The sequence below is a fragment of the Indicator indicator genome, chromosome 16, assembly GCF_027791375.1.
Source record: "Indicator indicator isolate 239-I01 chromosome 16, UM_Iind_1.1, whole genome shotgun sequence".
Taxonomy (NCBI): domain Eukaryota; kingdom Metazoa; phylum Chordata; class Aves; order Piciformes; family Indicatoridae; genus Indicator; species Indicator indicator.
Window position 1 is genome coordinate 824,406 of NC_072025.1, and position 15,070 is coordinate 839,475.

The 15,070-nt window shown below is 59.3% G+C and overlaps 2 protein-coding genes across 2 annotated transcripts in view; both read right to left on the bottom strand.

Annotated features, from left to right (window-relative positions):
* Nucleotides 1–782, bottom strand: part of SNX1 (sorting nexin 1) — a 31,679-nt gene extending 30,897 nt beyond the window's left edge. The window contains exon 1 of the mRNA XM_054388109.1: nucleotides 636–782. Coding sequence (XP_054244084.1) covers nucleotides 636–782 — 147 coding nt within the window. The remainder of the gene's footprint in view (nucleotides 1–635) is intronic.
* A 4,944-nt stretch (nucleotides 783–5,726) lies between these two features.
* Nucleotides 5,727–10,592, bottom strand: PATL2 (PAT1 homolog 2). The gene is made up of 10 exons (XM_054388137.1): nucleotides 10,525–10,592; nucleotides 10,299–10,437; nucleotides 9,436–9,556; nucleotides 8,335–8,432; nucleotides 7,308–7,352; nucleotides 7,004–7,155; nucleotides 6,603–6,762; nucleotides 6,160–6,300; nucleotides 5,963–6,060; nucleotides 5,727–5,880 (listed from the first exon to the last, which is right to left on the bottom strand). The coding sequence occupies exons 2-10, from the start codon at nucleotides 10,383–10,385 to the stop codon at nucleotides 5,727–5,729; spliced, it is 1,056 nt and encodes a 351-aa protein (XP_054244112.1). The 5' UTR covers nucleotides 10,386–10,437; nucleotides 10,525–10,592.
* Nucleotides 10,593–15,070: the final 4,478 nt, after the last annotated feature.

The window sequence follows — 15,070 nt, forward strand, 5'->3', positions numbered from 1 at the left end:
GGGAAAGGGGTAAGAAACTGTCTGGGTGACATGAGGACATCTTCAAGGCCAGGTTAGATGGAGCCTTGAATAATCTGGTCTGCCAGATCTCCCTGCCCACAGCAGAGGGTTGGAACTAGTGATCTTTAGAGTCCCTTCCAACCCAACCCAGTCTGATTCTATAATCTTCACACTGCTGGGCTCCTTTAAGACACTTGGGTGCTGCAAGAACTTACAGGTTACAACCCTAGGGAAACAGAGACCGACCTGTCTCCAGCCACTGCACAGCCCCACAGCTAACGGACCCCGGGGAGGCTGAGGGGAGGCTTGATTCCCGGGCACCCCCCGGACCCCAAGGCATTCCCCTTCCACAGGCACCCAAGATGCCTGAGCTGCTCCGAAGGAGGGAAGAAGGGACAGAGGGAAGGGAAGCCGGGCTCCCTGCACGGACGTGAGCCCAGCGCCACGGCTCACCTCCCGCTTATTTTGTACGGGGTGGGAGTTCTTTTAACTAAGTCTGGAGGATGCCAACGCACTGCTTGCAGGCACCGGGATGCCCCTCGGAGAAGAGGCCGCTTACCAAGCACCAACGGGCTTGGCCCCAGCGTTCCCCCTCACAACTGCCCCCGGGGCGCTGCTTCCCCACACAGACTCACGGTGCCGGTGAAGATGTCCTCGCCTTCGGAGTCGCTGTCGGCCTCCCCCGGCGCGTCGCTGTCGGCGCCGTGGGGCTCGGGGAAGGGAGGGGGGAGGCGCTGGGCGGGAGAAGGGGAGCGGGAGCCGCAGGCGCCGCCCGACGCCATGTCCGCGCCGCCGCTTCCGCCCCGCCGCCGCCGCGCCGGAAACCGCCACCGCCTGCACCCGCCGGGGCGGGAGCGCTTCGGATTGGGCAGCGCCCGCGTCCGCCCCGCCCTCCCCCGGCAGGCCGAGCCAATCAGCGCCGCCGTTTGCCTCCGCCGGCAAGCGTCTCTCTCGTCGCCATGGAAACGGCGCGCGCCGGGCCGGACCATCGCGCCGGGCGGGGGGAGCGCGCCCTCCCCTCGGTCAGCCCAGGCCTCAGGGGGCCGAGCGGGGAGGGGCAGGAGGCGTCCTCCGCGGGCTGCCGCCCGGCGAGGCCTGAGCAACGCGGAGGGGGTGGCCGCGGGCGCCTCAGTGCCCCAGTGAAGGTAGTCCTGCTCGTGGTGAGGTGGCCATGGTGCCCTCAGTGCCCCAGCCGGCTGTGCCTCAGCTGTGACCCCAGTCAGGAGAGTCATGGCTCCCCCAGTGCCCCGGCTGAGGTGGCTGGCACAGGACACCTCCGTGGGGAACTTCTTCCAGTCTTTGAGAACTCTTTCAGGGAAAAAGTTTCCTCAGCTGTCCAACCTAACCCTGGCCTGGTGTAACTTGAGACCATCTCCTCTCATCCTATCATTTGTTACTAGGCAGCAGAGCCCAACCCCCACCTGGCTCCAGCCTCCTCTCAGGAGCTGCAGAGAGCAATGAGGTCTCCCTCAGCCTCCTCTTCTCCACACCAAACCCCCCCAGCTCCCTCAGCTGCTCCTCCCCAGCCCTCTTCTCCAGCTTCTCTGGACCTGCACCTCCATCCCTTTCTGGAGTGAGGAGCCCAGAAATGAACCCAGCACTCCAGTTGTGTCCTCCCCAGTGCGGAGTCCAGGGGCACAATCCCTGCCCTGCTCCAGCCCAGGCTGCTGGTGGCTTTCCTGGCCACATGCTGGGTCGTTCGTTGGCTGTTGACCAACGCCCCCAGGTCCCTCTCTGCTGGGCAGCTTTCCAGCCACTCAAGTTATTGTGACTCAAGCGCAGGACCTGACACTTGCCCTCATTGCCTCTCATACAGCTGGCCTCAGCACACTGACCCAGTCTGTCCAGGTCCCTCTGCAGACTCTTTTGCTTCTGTTGTGTCCTGCAATGAAGCAGCAGAGTTCAGCAGAGACCTCCACGCCTTCTGTGCTGGACCATTTGGTTTCATACCTGACTGTGACCACATCATGCTTTTTGCCTTCATCTGGGATGGCTCTCAGGCCAGGAGCCCTCCCACCAGGGCTGCACTCTGCTCCCTTGCAAGCCTGAAGCACTCACTGGTGTCCTGCTCTCTTGCCAGAAATCAGTCAGCAGCGGATAACTCTCCTCTGAAACAGTCTCCAGCCTTCTGCTTGCAGAAATCAATCAGCAGCTGATTGAAAGTTCTCTTCTGTCTGAAGTAATCTCCAGCCTTCCCCTTGCAGAAATCACAGAGCAGCTGATAGTCCTCTTCTGTCTGAAACAGTCTCCAGTCCTCTCCTTGCAGGGTGGTCACCACACAGCTATTCTCCCACATTGCCCCATTGAGTTTGAAACCATGGTTTCACCATCATCTCCTCTCCACCTCCTTACTGTGATGAAAACCTACCAAATGCACTCTTGAAGCATGGAGTAGAGATGAAAAAAGAGCTTTCAGAGAATCACAGAGTGTTAGGGCCTGGAAGGGACCTGCAGAGATCATCCAGTCCAAGCCCCTGCCAGAGCAGGATCACCCATGGCAGGTCACACAGGAACACAGCCAGGCAGGTCTTGAATATCTCTGGAGAGGGAGACTGCACAACCCCCCTGGCCAGCCTGTTCCAGTGTTCTAACAATGAAGTGAGGAGCAAGTGGAAAAAGGCTTTGGACCTGTGTTTGGGGGTAGAGGGAAGGCTGAGGGCTTGCAGCACACTGAGACAAGCAAGAGAGGCATCAGGATGACAAAAGCAGCTGCCAAAACAATTTGGAGCTCCTTCCATCTGGACCTTGTACCCTTTTTAGATGGTTGATAGCCTATATGCTAGCTCGAGAAGGAAGGGCAGAAGTCCTCCCAGGTCCTGCATCACATCTGCAAGGTCCTGCAGCTGGGTCAGGGCAATCCCAGGCACTGATAGAGGCTGGGCAGAGACTGGCTGGAGAGCAGCTCTGGAGAAAAGGCCTTGGGGTGCTGGTGGAGGAGAAGCTCAGCAGGAGCCAGCAGTGAGCACTTGTGCCCAGAGAGCCAAGCAGAGCCTGGGCTGCATCCAGAGAAGTGTGGCCAGCAGGGCCAGGGAGGGGATTCTCCCCCTCTGCTCCACTCTGCTCAGACCACACCTGGAGCTCTGGGTCCAGTTCTGGAGCCTCTGTTCCATGAAGGCTCTGGAGGTGCTGGAAGGTGTCCAGAGAAGGGCCACGAGGAGGAGCAGAGGGCTGGAGCTGCTCTGCTCTGGAGACAGCCTGAGAGAGTTGGGGTTGTGCAGTGTGGAGAGGAGAAGGCTCCCAGGAGACCTTCTGGTGGCCTTCCAGGATCTTGGGGGGGCTGCAAGAAAGCTGGGGAGGGACTTTTGAGGGTGTCAAGGAATGATAGGACTGGGGGGGATGGAGCAAAACTAGAAGTGGGGAGATTGAGATTGGATGTTAGGAAGAAATTCTTCCCCATGAGGGTGGTGAGACACTGGCACAGGTTGCCCAGGGAGGTGGTGGAAGCCTCATCCCTGGAGTTTTTGCAGCCAGGCTGGAGGTGGCTGTGAGCAACCTGCTGTGGTGTGAGGTGTCCCTGCCCATGGCAGGGGGTTGGAACTGGCTGAGCCTTGGGGTCCCTTCCAACCCTGACAGTTCTGTGATTCTATCTGTGGCATCTTGTCTCTGTCCTGCTATATTTGGGCATTTCAGTTGCTACTCTGTAGGTGTTTCATAAAGTGAGGTGTGAGCTGTCTTGATAAGCCTTGGATACAAATCCCACCCAAGCACTCAGCCATCCTGGTTACATCCTCAGCTTCTCACCCTGCATTAGTTTAACCCCTGAGGGACCTGGCAGTGCTGGGGGACAGCAGCTGAACATGAGCCAGCAGAGTGCCCAGGGGGCACAGGAGGCCGAGGGCATCCTGGCCTGCATCAGGAACAGTGTGGGCAGCAGGAGCAGGGATGGAATTCTGCCCTGTGCTGGGCACTGCTGACGCCTCACCTGCAGCACTGTGTGCAGCTCTGGACCCCTCACTGCAGGAAGGACTTTGAGGTGCTGGAGCAGGTCCAGAACAGAGCAACCAGAGTGGGGAAGGGACTGGAGGGAACAGCTGATGAGGAGAGGCTAAGGGAGCTGGGGGTGCTCAGCCTGGAGAAGAGGAGACTCAGGGGGGACCTTATCCCTCTCTACAGCTACCTGAAGGGAAGGTGTAGTCAGGGGGGGTCAGGCTCTGCTCCCAGGCAACTTGGGACAGGACAAGAGGGCATGGCCTGAAGCTGCTCCAGGGAGGGTCAGGTTGGATGTTAGGAAGCACTTCCTGATGGAAAGGGTAATCAGACATTGGAATGGACTGCCCAGGGAGGGGGTGGAGTCACCATCCCTGGAGCTGTTTCAGGCAAGGTTGGATGTGGCACTCAGTGCCGTGGTCTGGTCAGTGTGGTGGTGGTAGGTGAGAGGTTGGACTGGGTGATCTCAGAGGTCTGTTCCAGCCTCAAGCATTCTGCGATTCTGCTCTACAGGGAGTTGGAGCTCGGGCACATAGCCACCATGGAGGAGGAGAACTTTCTGATGCAAGCCTCTTCTGAACACACACCCGGCTTTAGATGTCAGATTTAAGTCTCTGGGTGGACATTCCAGCTGCCTAAGCACAGCTGGCCTAGGCTCAGACACCCCAGAGGATTAGGGCAAGTCTCACCACAGCAGCAAGCAGGAGCCACTAAGATTTCTGCAGCAAGACCAAGTGTTAGAGCTGAGCACAGCCTCAGCCCTAGCTGCAGAAGCCAGGGGCAGCTTGGGGCAGTCATGGTCAGGTGAAGTGGCTCAAATGCTTCAAGGAACTTCATCCTGACCCTGCCTGCAAGCCTTTGAGAGCTCAGCAGAGGGAAGAGATTCCTTTCCTTTATTAACCACCCATCTATGTTCAGGATCCCAAATCTGCTCTCTCGCTGCACCTAGCTGCAGCCTCATCTTTCTTCTTGGGGCAAGCTCTGGCCCCATTTTCCCCAGCACAGCCCTTTCCCTCCAGCCCATTCCTCTCTGTGGGGGCTCAGCTCCCCTCTGGCCACAGCCACAAGTCCTCTGATCCTCTCCCTTCCCTTTCTGAGCACATTGCCTTCCCCCTCCCCCTTCATCCTCCTCCCTGGTCTTCTTATCCACCCCTCCCCCCTGCTTCTCCTTCCTCTTTATTGAAGGCCTTCCTCCCCTCCCTCCAGGGTTCCCCACCTCTGCAGGGCCCCCCAGCAGGAGCTGCCCCTGGAGCCTGTGGAGCTCATTCACCACCTTTTTATTTCAGTGCTGTACAGAGTCCCTTCCCCACCAGGTGCTCCTAGCACCCCTGTGCTGACTCCACCTTGGTGCCAGCCACTGCTGGGTGCCAGGCCAAAATAAGTTACCCTCCCCCCACCCCACCCTGCTGTGCTCCCCCTGGCACGGGGGCAGGCTGGCACCAGCCCTGCCAGTACCCAAATTCACCCAGAGTGCCCTGCACCAGGGTCTAGTGCTTGCTTTGAAGCTCAAAGTGACAGCATTGGGCCCTGCCCAATCCTGGCTCCCTCCCAGCTCCTGAGGGGGCTCTCAGCATGGCATGGCAGCTCTTGGTGGCAGTGGGGAGCACCTGCGGGGAGAGGAGGAGGCTGGAGCATCAGGGCTGTCACAAACGCTGCCAGCGGCCGCTGCCAGCCTACCCCAGGGAAGCAGAGGCAAAGCCACAAGGATTGGCTCAGTCTAGGTGGTGGCAGAAGCAGTGACATCCCAGTGGCATCCCTGTGGCTGGCCAGGAGCAGCAGGGAGCTGTGCCAGGTGGTACTCACTCCATCTTGACCTCCAGGTGGTGGATGGTTTGCTTGTCCAGGTAGCGGCAGAAGAGCGAGAGGAGGTTGCTGGGCAAGAAGAGAGGCTCCACCAGCGCGGCCTTGGGCACCTGCGACAGCTCCCGGGCAACCAGGAACACTGTGTCCGTCCTGGGGGGCACCCAGGCAGGGGGTGAGCACCCCACCAAGCTGGGGAGCTCCAAGCCCCCTCCCCACCCACCCAGCTCCTCACCACGTCTCGAAGTCCCCCGGGCAGGGCTCCAGCGGCACCTCGCAGGACAGCAGCCTCTCGCCGTGGCTCAGCAGGGAGTACAGCAAAGAGATCCCAAACTGCAGGGTGGCACCGGGGGCAGGGTCAGCACCGGGGCTCTGCCCATCACCCCCAGGGCTCTGCCCTCTCCCCCCACCCCTGCACAGGGCTCTGCCCACCTGGTTCTTCAAGGCCATGGTGAGGGGGAGCTCAGGGGAGTCAGGCAGAGGCCTGGTCATCTCCTGCAGGACCTCGATGAGCTTGCTGAAGCTGGTCCCAGCCACCACCTTGTTCAAGGGGTTGTAGAGCAGGGAGAGAGACTGGACAGGGCAGAGGGGAGAGCAGGGATCTGAGAACATTCAACCCATGGTGGCCACAACCCCATCCCAGCAGCACCTGGTGGGGCCAACACTGCACCAGAACTACTTTAACCCTTTCCTGGAGACCTCTCTCTTCCCCAGGACAGGAATGAGGCTCTTGGCAGCCTCACACCAGCTGTCTTGGCCATGCTGGGATCCAGCCAGGTGCACCTCCCCATTGCCCAGGTGGGGCCCTGCCCAGCAAGAGCAGGCAGGGGAAGGAGGCAGGGCAGGGTGCTGCCACCCTGGCTGGGTGTGCTTGCCTCATCCAGCACATCCTTCTTCATGAGGAAGGGCAGGTGGTGGGTGATGGTCAGCAGGAGCTTCTCCGCTTGCTCCCGGGCCAGGTGGGGCAGCAGCCGGGCCAGGAGCTTCTTGCCCTTCCGAACACACAGGAGCTGCAGGAACTCATCCTCTGCCTCCCTGGGAACAAAGACTCCAGTGGCACAGCTCCCAAGGGATCTGCAGCTTCTCTATCCACCCAGGAGGACCAGCAGCAGCTCCAGTAGAAGAGACCAGGTTCATGAGCAGGGTCAGCACAGGCCAGAGCGTCACAGGGGACAGGATCCAGCCTTCTCCACACCCCTCGGAGCTGTTCATCCACAGCCACCTGAGCCCCATGAGGACCAGGCTGTGCAGCCCACATCCTGTGGCACAAACTCACTCTTGGCTGCTGCAAGCCCTGATTCTCAAGGCTTGGTAGATACTCTCCACTTCTTGGCTCTTCTGCTCCTGACAGCAGGGCTGCTGCTGCTTCTCCAGAGCCAGGGACATCTTCCGCTGCACCTCCTCCACTTCCAGCAGCTGTAGGAAGAGCTGGAGAAGTGGCACAAGGTAAGAAAGGAGCTTGGAGCACCTTCTACCAACTGATTGTTATCAAGGAGCAGGGATGTCCCCTGGCAGAGCTCCCTGGATGAAAACCAAGAGTCTGCACCATCCCTCCCTGCCCCAGGCTGCAGCTCCCTCACCTTCTCGATCCTGTGCAGTGCCCGGAGACGGTGACTCCCTGTGGCCTTCAGCAGGGCAGGGAAAAAGGCACAAGAGTTACAGCCAGCAGCAGGCACTGTCCCAGGCAGAGCACTAAGCCAGCTGCTCCCTGGGCATCAGAGGTGGCTTCAGGACACAGAGCAATCAGTACAGGCCCAGGGCTGATCTGCTGGAGAGCAGCTCTGGGGAAAAGGACCTGGTGGACAACAGGATGACCCTGAGCCAGCAGTGTGCCCTTGTGCCCAAGGAGGCCACTGGCATCCTGGGGGGCATCAAGAAGAGTGTGGCCAGCAGGTCAAGGGAGGTTCTCCTCCCCCTCTCCTCTGTCCTGTTGAGGCCACAGTTGGAATATTGTTTCTAGTTCTGGGCTCCCAGCAAAAGAAGGGCAGGGGTATATGAGAGAGGGTCCAAGAGAGGCTGTGAGGAAGGGAATGGAACATGGGTGACAGGGAGAGGCTGAGACCCTGGAGCTGTCTGAGGGGGATCTGATCAGTGCTGAACAATACTTCAAGGGTGGGTGTCAGCAGGTGGGACCAGCCTTTGTGCAGTGGTGCCCAGGGACAGGACAAAGGGCAATGGGCACAAACTGGAACATCAGAAGTTCATCTGGAGAAGAGGAGGAACTTCTTTAAGGGTGGAGCCCTGGCACAGGCTGTCTAGAGAGGTTGTGGAGACTCCAGCTCTAGATACTTTCCAAACCTGCCCAGATGCGTCCTCTGGGACCTGCTCTAGGTGACCCTGCTTTGGGAGGTGGGGATTGGATTCGATCTCCAGAGGTCTCTTCCAGCCCCTACCCCTCTCTGAATCCCACAGGGAGAGCCCAGCAAACTCTGACTGCCCAGAGCCCCACCTCACCCTTCGCCCAGGGAGAGGCTGCAGGCATTGTGGTACCAGCCACTGCACAGCCATGCCCCATCCCATTGCTTACTTGCAGCAGCTCCTGCCAAAGGCTGCTCCAAGGTCTGGGGGAAGCTCAGGGAGCACCCAAGCGAGCTCCCCCTCACTCACCTCCTCCACCAGGGCATGGTGCACAGCGTCGATGGCGCGGCGAGGGCTGTAGCAGGTGGAGACAGCGACCTGGCCGAGCGAGCCTGCGATGCGCACCACTGCGGGACACAGGCACATGGGCACCCCCAGCCGCCCTGCACGCCCTCCTCTGCTGCTTCAGGGCTTTCCCAGAGCCCAAAAGGAACAGATTTTGGATTGCCTCCCCCTCTCCCTTCACCCCCACCCGGGTAAGGTAAAAAGCAAATGAGGCAGGAGAGAGGAAAGGTTAAAAAAAAAAAAAATCACAAAAGAAATGGTCTGGAGTTGGTTTGGAAGGGAAAGAGGTAAATCCTTCACAACATAGAGAATGACAGAACTGTCAGGGTTGGAAGGGACCCCAAGGCTCAGCCAGTTCCAACCCCCCTGCCATGGGCAGGGACACCTCACACCACAGCAGGTGGCTCACAGCCACCTCCAGCCTGGCTGCAAAAACCTCCAGGGATGAGGCTTCCACCACCTCCCTGGGCAACCTCTGCCAGTCTCTCACCACCCTCATGGGGAAGAACTTCTTCCTAACATCCAATCTGAATCTCCCCACTTCTAGTCTTGCTCCATCCCCCCAAGTTCTATCACTCCCTCACACCCTCAAAAGTCCCTTCCCAGCTTTCTTGGAGCCCCCTTCAGATCCTGGAAGGCCACAAGAAGGTCTCCTGGGAGCCGCCTTCTCTCCACACTGCACAACTCTCTCAGGTGCTGGAAGGTGTCCAGAGAAGGGACATGAGGATGAGCAGAGGGCTGGAGCTGCTCTGCTCTGGAGACAGACTGAGTTAGGCTGCTACAAGAGACTGGCACAGGTTGCCCAGGGAGGTGGTGGAAGCCTCATCCTTGGAGGTTTTTAAGGCCAGGCTGGATGTAGCTGTGAGCCACCTGCTGTGGGGTGAGGTATCCCTGCCTATGGCAGGGGGGATGGAACTGGCTGAGCCTTGGGGTCCCTTCCAGCCCTGACAATTCTGTGATTCTCTGCCCTCTGCATGTCTGGAATCTTGTTGCTACATGGCAACAGGGTTCCTGCCTTCCTTCACGACCCAGTGCCCTCCCAACCAGGGGAAAACACCACCTCACCAGAGTCATAGGTCTCCACTTTCTGGATGAAGGGGGTGACCAGCTTGGGGGGCTCCTGCTTGTTGCGGCCACCAAACAGCTCCTCCTCCGCCTGCTTGCGCTCCAGCCGGTGGTAGTAGGTCTGTAAGGACAGCTGTAGCCAGGAGGGGAGGGCCACAAGCCCTGGGCACCTCCAGCTCCAAAAAGGGAAAGTCACAGCATTACAGAATGACCTTCAAGGTCATTGAGGCCAACCATTAAGCCAGCACTGCTGGGTCACTACTAAGCCACAGCCCTCAGTCCTACACCTAATGTGGCTTCCAGGCATGGGGACTCCACTGCTGCCTTGCAGAGCCTGGACCAGGCCTTGCCAACCCTTTTGGGGAAGAATTTTCTCTTAATACAAAACATAAACCTCCCCTGGTGGAACCTGAGGCTGTTTCCTCTTGCCCTGTTCATGTTCCTCAGGAGAAGAGCCCAACCCCCACCTGGCTTCAGGGTGCTGTAGAAAGCAATGAGGTCTCCCCTCCTTCTCCATACCAAAACCCCCCAGCTCCCTCACAGGTGCTCCTCCCCAGCCCTCTTCTCCAGACCCTTCCCCAGCTTAGCTGTCCTCTGAGACTTAGTCCAGCACCCCAATACCCTTTCTGGAGTGAGGGACCCAAACGTGGGGGGTTGGGGGTGGCCTCAGCAGTGGGAGAATCACTTCTCCACTCCCATTGGTCCCAGGATCACTGTTCCAGGCCAGGATGCTGGTGGCCTCCTTGACCACACTCTGCCTCATCCCCAGCCTACTGCTGAACAGCAGCCCCAGATCCTTTTCCACTGGCCAGCTTCCCAGCCTCAAGGAACAGGACAAGAGCTTGGTTGCCCCTGGAGCTCACCTGGTAGTAGTAGTCATCATCCATGTTCTCACTCTGCAGCTGGATCATCTCCACCTTGACCACCCAGTCCTTCTCCTTGGAGGTCATCAGCCCCGCATAAGGGTCCACTTTAGGATACCATAGCTTCTTGGGGGAGATGCTGGCACAGGAGAAGATTGCAGCCTACTGTGACTGCCTGGAGCCCCCACCCCACCCCTCCAGCCCAGCTCTCTGGCCGCCTCCTTACCTGTGTGCCTGTCCCCCCTGCTGCTGCCGCTGGCTCAGCAGCCGCTGGTGCTGGGGGTGCAGCTGGGTCATGTGGCTGGGCACGCTGCAAAGGAGACCAGGCTGGGAGCAGGGGCTCACCAGGGCTGTCCCCAGGCCAGGGACACCCCACAGCTGCCTCATGGAGGTCTCCCCACACCATGCACCCTGGTCACCCTTCTGCTACCTGAGGTTCAGCTGGCTGCTGGCTGAGGGACTGAAGAGCAGTGCAGGGTCCAGAGAGGGAGACATGGGCCCAAAGCACATGGCCAGGGGCCTGGGGGGGCTGCCGAGGCTGGGTGACATGGGCCCAAAGGGACCTGGAGACGAGTACCCTGTGAGCTGGAGAGAGAGAGACAGAGAAGCCATCAGGGGCCTGAGCCTTCTCTTCTGAGGGTCCCGGAGGGGTTTGCCATGCTGGCTTCTGGCTCCCATCTTGGCAGGAGCCACCCTCACACCACACAAAAGGGCATCACAGCAAGGTGACACCCCCCAGAATTCTGTCAGCACAGCTGAGCAAGGCAAGGGGATCCGAGTGCCACCAGGGGTTGTGTGCCCCAGGTTCATCTCCCATGCCACGATGTGGCACCAAGCACAACACCACCCCCTGGGGACAGCAAGGTGAGGACTGGGGAGGCGAAGGCCACACCACTGGCTCCACTTCCTCTGTGCCTGATGATGGGTCTGAGCTGCAAAGGTGGCCTGAGATGGCAGAGAGCTTGGGGGAGGGCACTGTCCCCATGCCCTGCTGCTCCAGAGCCACTCAGGGAGGACACAGTGCTGCTGGCACTACCTGGCTGGAAGTGAGGAGTGGAGAGGCTCTGCGAGCCGGCGCGAAGCTGTGAGGAGGCATCAGAGGAGGCTGCTGCAGGGCAGGAGAGGTGGAGGGTCACTGGGACAAGCCTGCCCTCGAGGCTGCACTTCCAGCCAAGGCAGGGCAGGGAGGGCAGGACACCAGAGTGCCCCCAGACCTGTTACCTGCTGGAGAAAGCGCTGGGGGAAGGACTTGTGCGACATCAGCCTCAGGTCTGGACGCTTGAGCCGGGGAGAGCCTCCATAGCCCCTCTGCAGGGGGGAGCTCAGGAAGTTGATGGCCACATTGGGGGATGATGGAGGCCTCTTCAGGACCTGGACAATGGCTTTATCCTGTGGGGAGGAGGCAGCAGCAGGTGGGAACTGGATTCAGCTAGGACCAATTAAGCTCTCCCCACACTAGGCAGCTCCCCCAAGCCTTGGGGTCGTTGCTCATCCAGACCATGCACCAGCTGCCATCCTGGCAACATGCAGCAGAGGGGGACCCACAGGGAAAGCCAGCATGGGGACATCCCAGTGCCCCTCAGACTCAACAGCTTTGCTTTCAAACCCAGGGTGGGCACTTCTGCCCATAGCCTTAGCTCCTGAGAGACACATTCATGCATCTCCAGACCACTGAGGAGGCTCTGGAGGTCCTCTGGTCACCCCAAATCTCCTGCATGACTTGGCCCAAGGCACTGAGAGGTTCTTGGCCATTCCCCAGAGCCTGGCCAGGGGGTACCCACCTCCAGCACATGGTGGGATGGGAGGCTGCTGGGGCAGGAGCCCCACACTGTGGGTTCTATCTCTAGCTGAAAAGACAGAGAGATGATCAGCATGGAGAAGGATGATGGGAAGGGTCAGGGGACACCACTCAGCCCTTCACCAGGTGGAGAGAACGTTTTTACCACCTCCTCTTTGCTGAACTCTGCCCAGCAAGCACCAATCCTACTGTCCAGCACTGCTGAGTCTTGGCTCTGCAAGCAAGGGAGAGGGGTCAGAGGCAGGTCCTCAGCCCTGGTACCAGTGGGTCCTCTTCTCTGGAGCAGTGACCAAACTCCCCCCTCCCCACCGTGCCCCAGTGGAGGGGCAGACCCCCCAGGAGTGTGTCCTCTCCCCGCTCACACCTCCAGCGTGGGCTTGCTCTGCACAGCTTTCATCACTGCTGGATCTCCCAGGTCGTTGGGCTCTTCACAGGGCTCCTCCTTTGCCTCTTGTTCCACAGCCCTCACCTCCTCTTCCTCCAGCTCTGAGCCAACCTGCTCAACCTCTGGCCCCATCCCACCTTCCTCCTGGGGCTTTCCTAGCTCCTCCAGCTGCTCAGTCCCCAGTGCCTCCATGGTCTCAGTCTGCTCTGCCACCACTTCAGCCAGCTCAGGGCTTGCGCCAGGAGGCATCAGGGGGATTGTAGTGTCCTCCTCAGTGGAGTCTCGGAGAGAAGCAGAACATGTTAGAGTGGGCCAGAGCCTGGCATCCCTGTTCCAACCACAGTTCCTCACCAAACAGGAGGACACCTTCCTCACCTCCATCCTATTCACCCTGCTGGGTGCTGAGGGAACTGGGGCTCCCCTGGAACCTTACCTAACCCAAACGTCATCTCATTATAGAGGTCAAGCTCTTCATCCTCCTCAGCCATCTCCTCCAGCAGAGGTGCATCTTCCAACAGCAGGTAGTCCTCGAGGATCTGCAGTCAAAAGGCAGCAGGGTCCCTGATAAGGGACAGGCGACCCTAACAAGTTGAAGGGGCACCCAGCCTCCCCCCATCACACCCCACCGGTGGTGCCAGGCAGCCCCCAGGGCTCACGGCCCTCTGGAGCTGGGAAAGGGAAGAGTAGGCATCAGGGAGGGTGGGTGGCCACCGAAACCTGCTTGGCACCTGGGCTGGGGCTGCCCAGGGTGAACACCGAAAGGCTTCATGGTGAACGCCCCACTACCGGGACACGAACGGCACCCGAGCACAAGGCTCCACCGGCGCCCCGAGGGCAGCGCATCTCCGGTACCGACCGCTGCAGGGGTAAACCGGCACCGGGAGACAGGAGAGGGTAACCGGGACAGAAGAGCGTGGGGGAGCCCCCGGAAAGCTGGAGGCTGCAGCAGCGTGCCGGGACACGGCAGAGCGGGGCGGGCACTCACAACCAGCTCGCCGCCCTCCGCCATGCCGCGGTGCCGCCCACCGCCCGCCTCCCTCTACGGGGCTAGCTGCGCCCGCCACCGCCTTTTACCGACCGGCGCCAGTACGCATGCGCATTCCGTACAGCATGGCGGCGCCTAGCCACACCCGCCCCTGCCGTACAGCATGGCGGCACCCAGCAGAGCCCTGCGCTTGTGCTGTCACTTAGCTCCGTCCCCTCAGCGTGGCCCAGCTCACCGCTGGCGGTGCGGAGCTGGGTGGGTGCGGGCAGCTGGGGGTGAGGGGCCATTGCCCCACCCGGTGACGCTGCCGACACCTGCGCGTTGCAGGGCACAGAATGGTCTCACAGAATGGTCTCACAGAATGGTATGGGTTCGAAGGAACCCCTGAAGATCATGGAGTGCAACTACCCTGCCAGGGCAGGATCACACAAGGACATATCCAGGGGGCTCTTGAAAGTCTCCAGAGGCTCCACCACCTCGCTGGGCAGCCTGCTCCAGTGCTCTGCCACCCTCAAAGTCAAGAAGTCCTTTCTCATGTTCAGATGGAACTTCCTGTGTTCATGTTTATGCCCAGTACCTCATGTCCTGTCGCTGGGGACCACTAAGAAGAATCTGGTCCCATCCTCCTGACACCCATGCGTTAGATATTTGTAAGCATTCATAAGATCCCCTCTTGGCCTCATCTTCTCCAAGCTAAACAGCCCCAGCTCTCAGCTTTGCTCACATGAGAGATGCTCCAGTCCCTTCAGTATCTTAGTAGGTCTGGGCTGGACTCTCTCTGGTAGTTTTGTCCTTCTTGAGCTAGTGTGCCCAGAACTGATCACAGTACTCCAGGTGAGGCCTCATCAGGGCAGAGCAGAGCTGGAGGAGAACCTTTCTCTACCTACTGGCCACCTTCAGCACTTAAAAGGGACAATCAAAAAGCCAGGGACAGACTTTTGAGGAGGGCTTGTTATGCCAGGACAAGGAATGGTGGCTTAAACTAAAAGAGGCAGATTCAGACTGGATAAAAAAAATAATTAGGCTGAAGGTGGTGAGAGCCTGTCCCACCTTGCCCAGAGTGGTAGGAGATGCCCCATTCCATTACAGGTCAGGTTTGGGGCTCTGAACAACCTGCTCTGGTTGGGGATGTCCCTGCTGCCTGTAGGGAGGTGGACTGGATGAGCTTTAAAGGTCATTTCCAACCCAAATCATTCTATACTTAAGTTACTGTCAACAAAAGATGAATCACCCCTGAACAGGGAGAGGGAAGAGGAGAAGGTGTGATCATTTGAAGATGACCTAAGATTGGTTAGCATAGCAAAATTCACCACTTGGAAGGAGACCCTACAGGCTAATGCCAGACTGCCTCTGTGTAGTGAACCTAGCCCCAGCTTGGAGCATGCCCAGAAGGGCACTGGTTTCATAACTGAAAGGTCACCAGTAAACAAGTTCTGTTTAGCTTTTATTTCTTGTAACCTGTGGAAAGTCTTGCAGAGAAGGGTGCTGGCTGTGTGAGCCATCGCCGGGCACCCCCCTCCGTACAGAACCATGGTAAGAGCGCAGGAGGTGGATCTCGACTCTGTCTGCTGCTGGGCACAACCCCAAACCTCGACTGATAGACA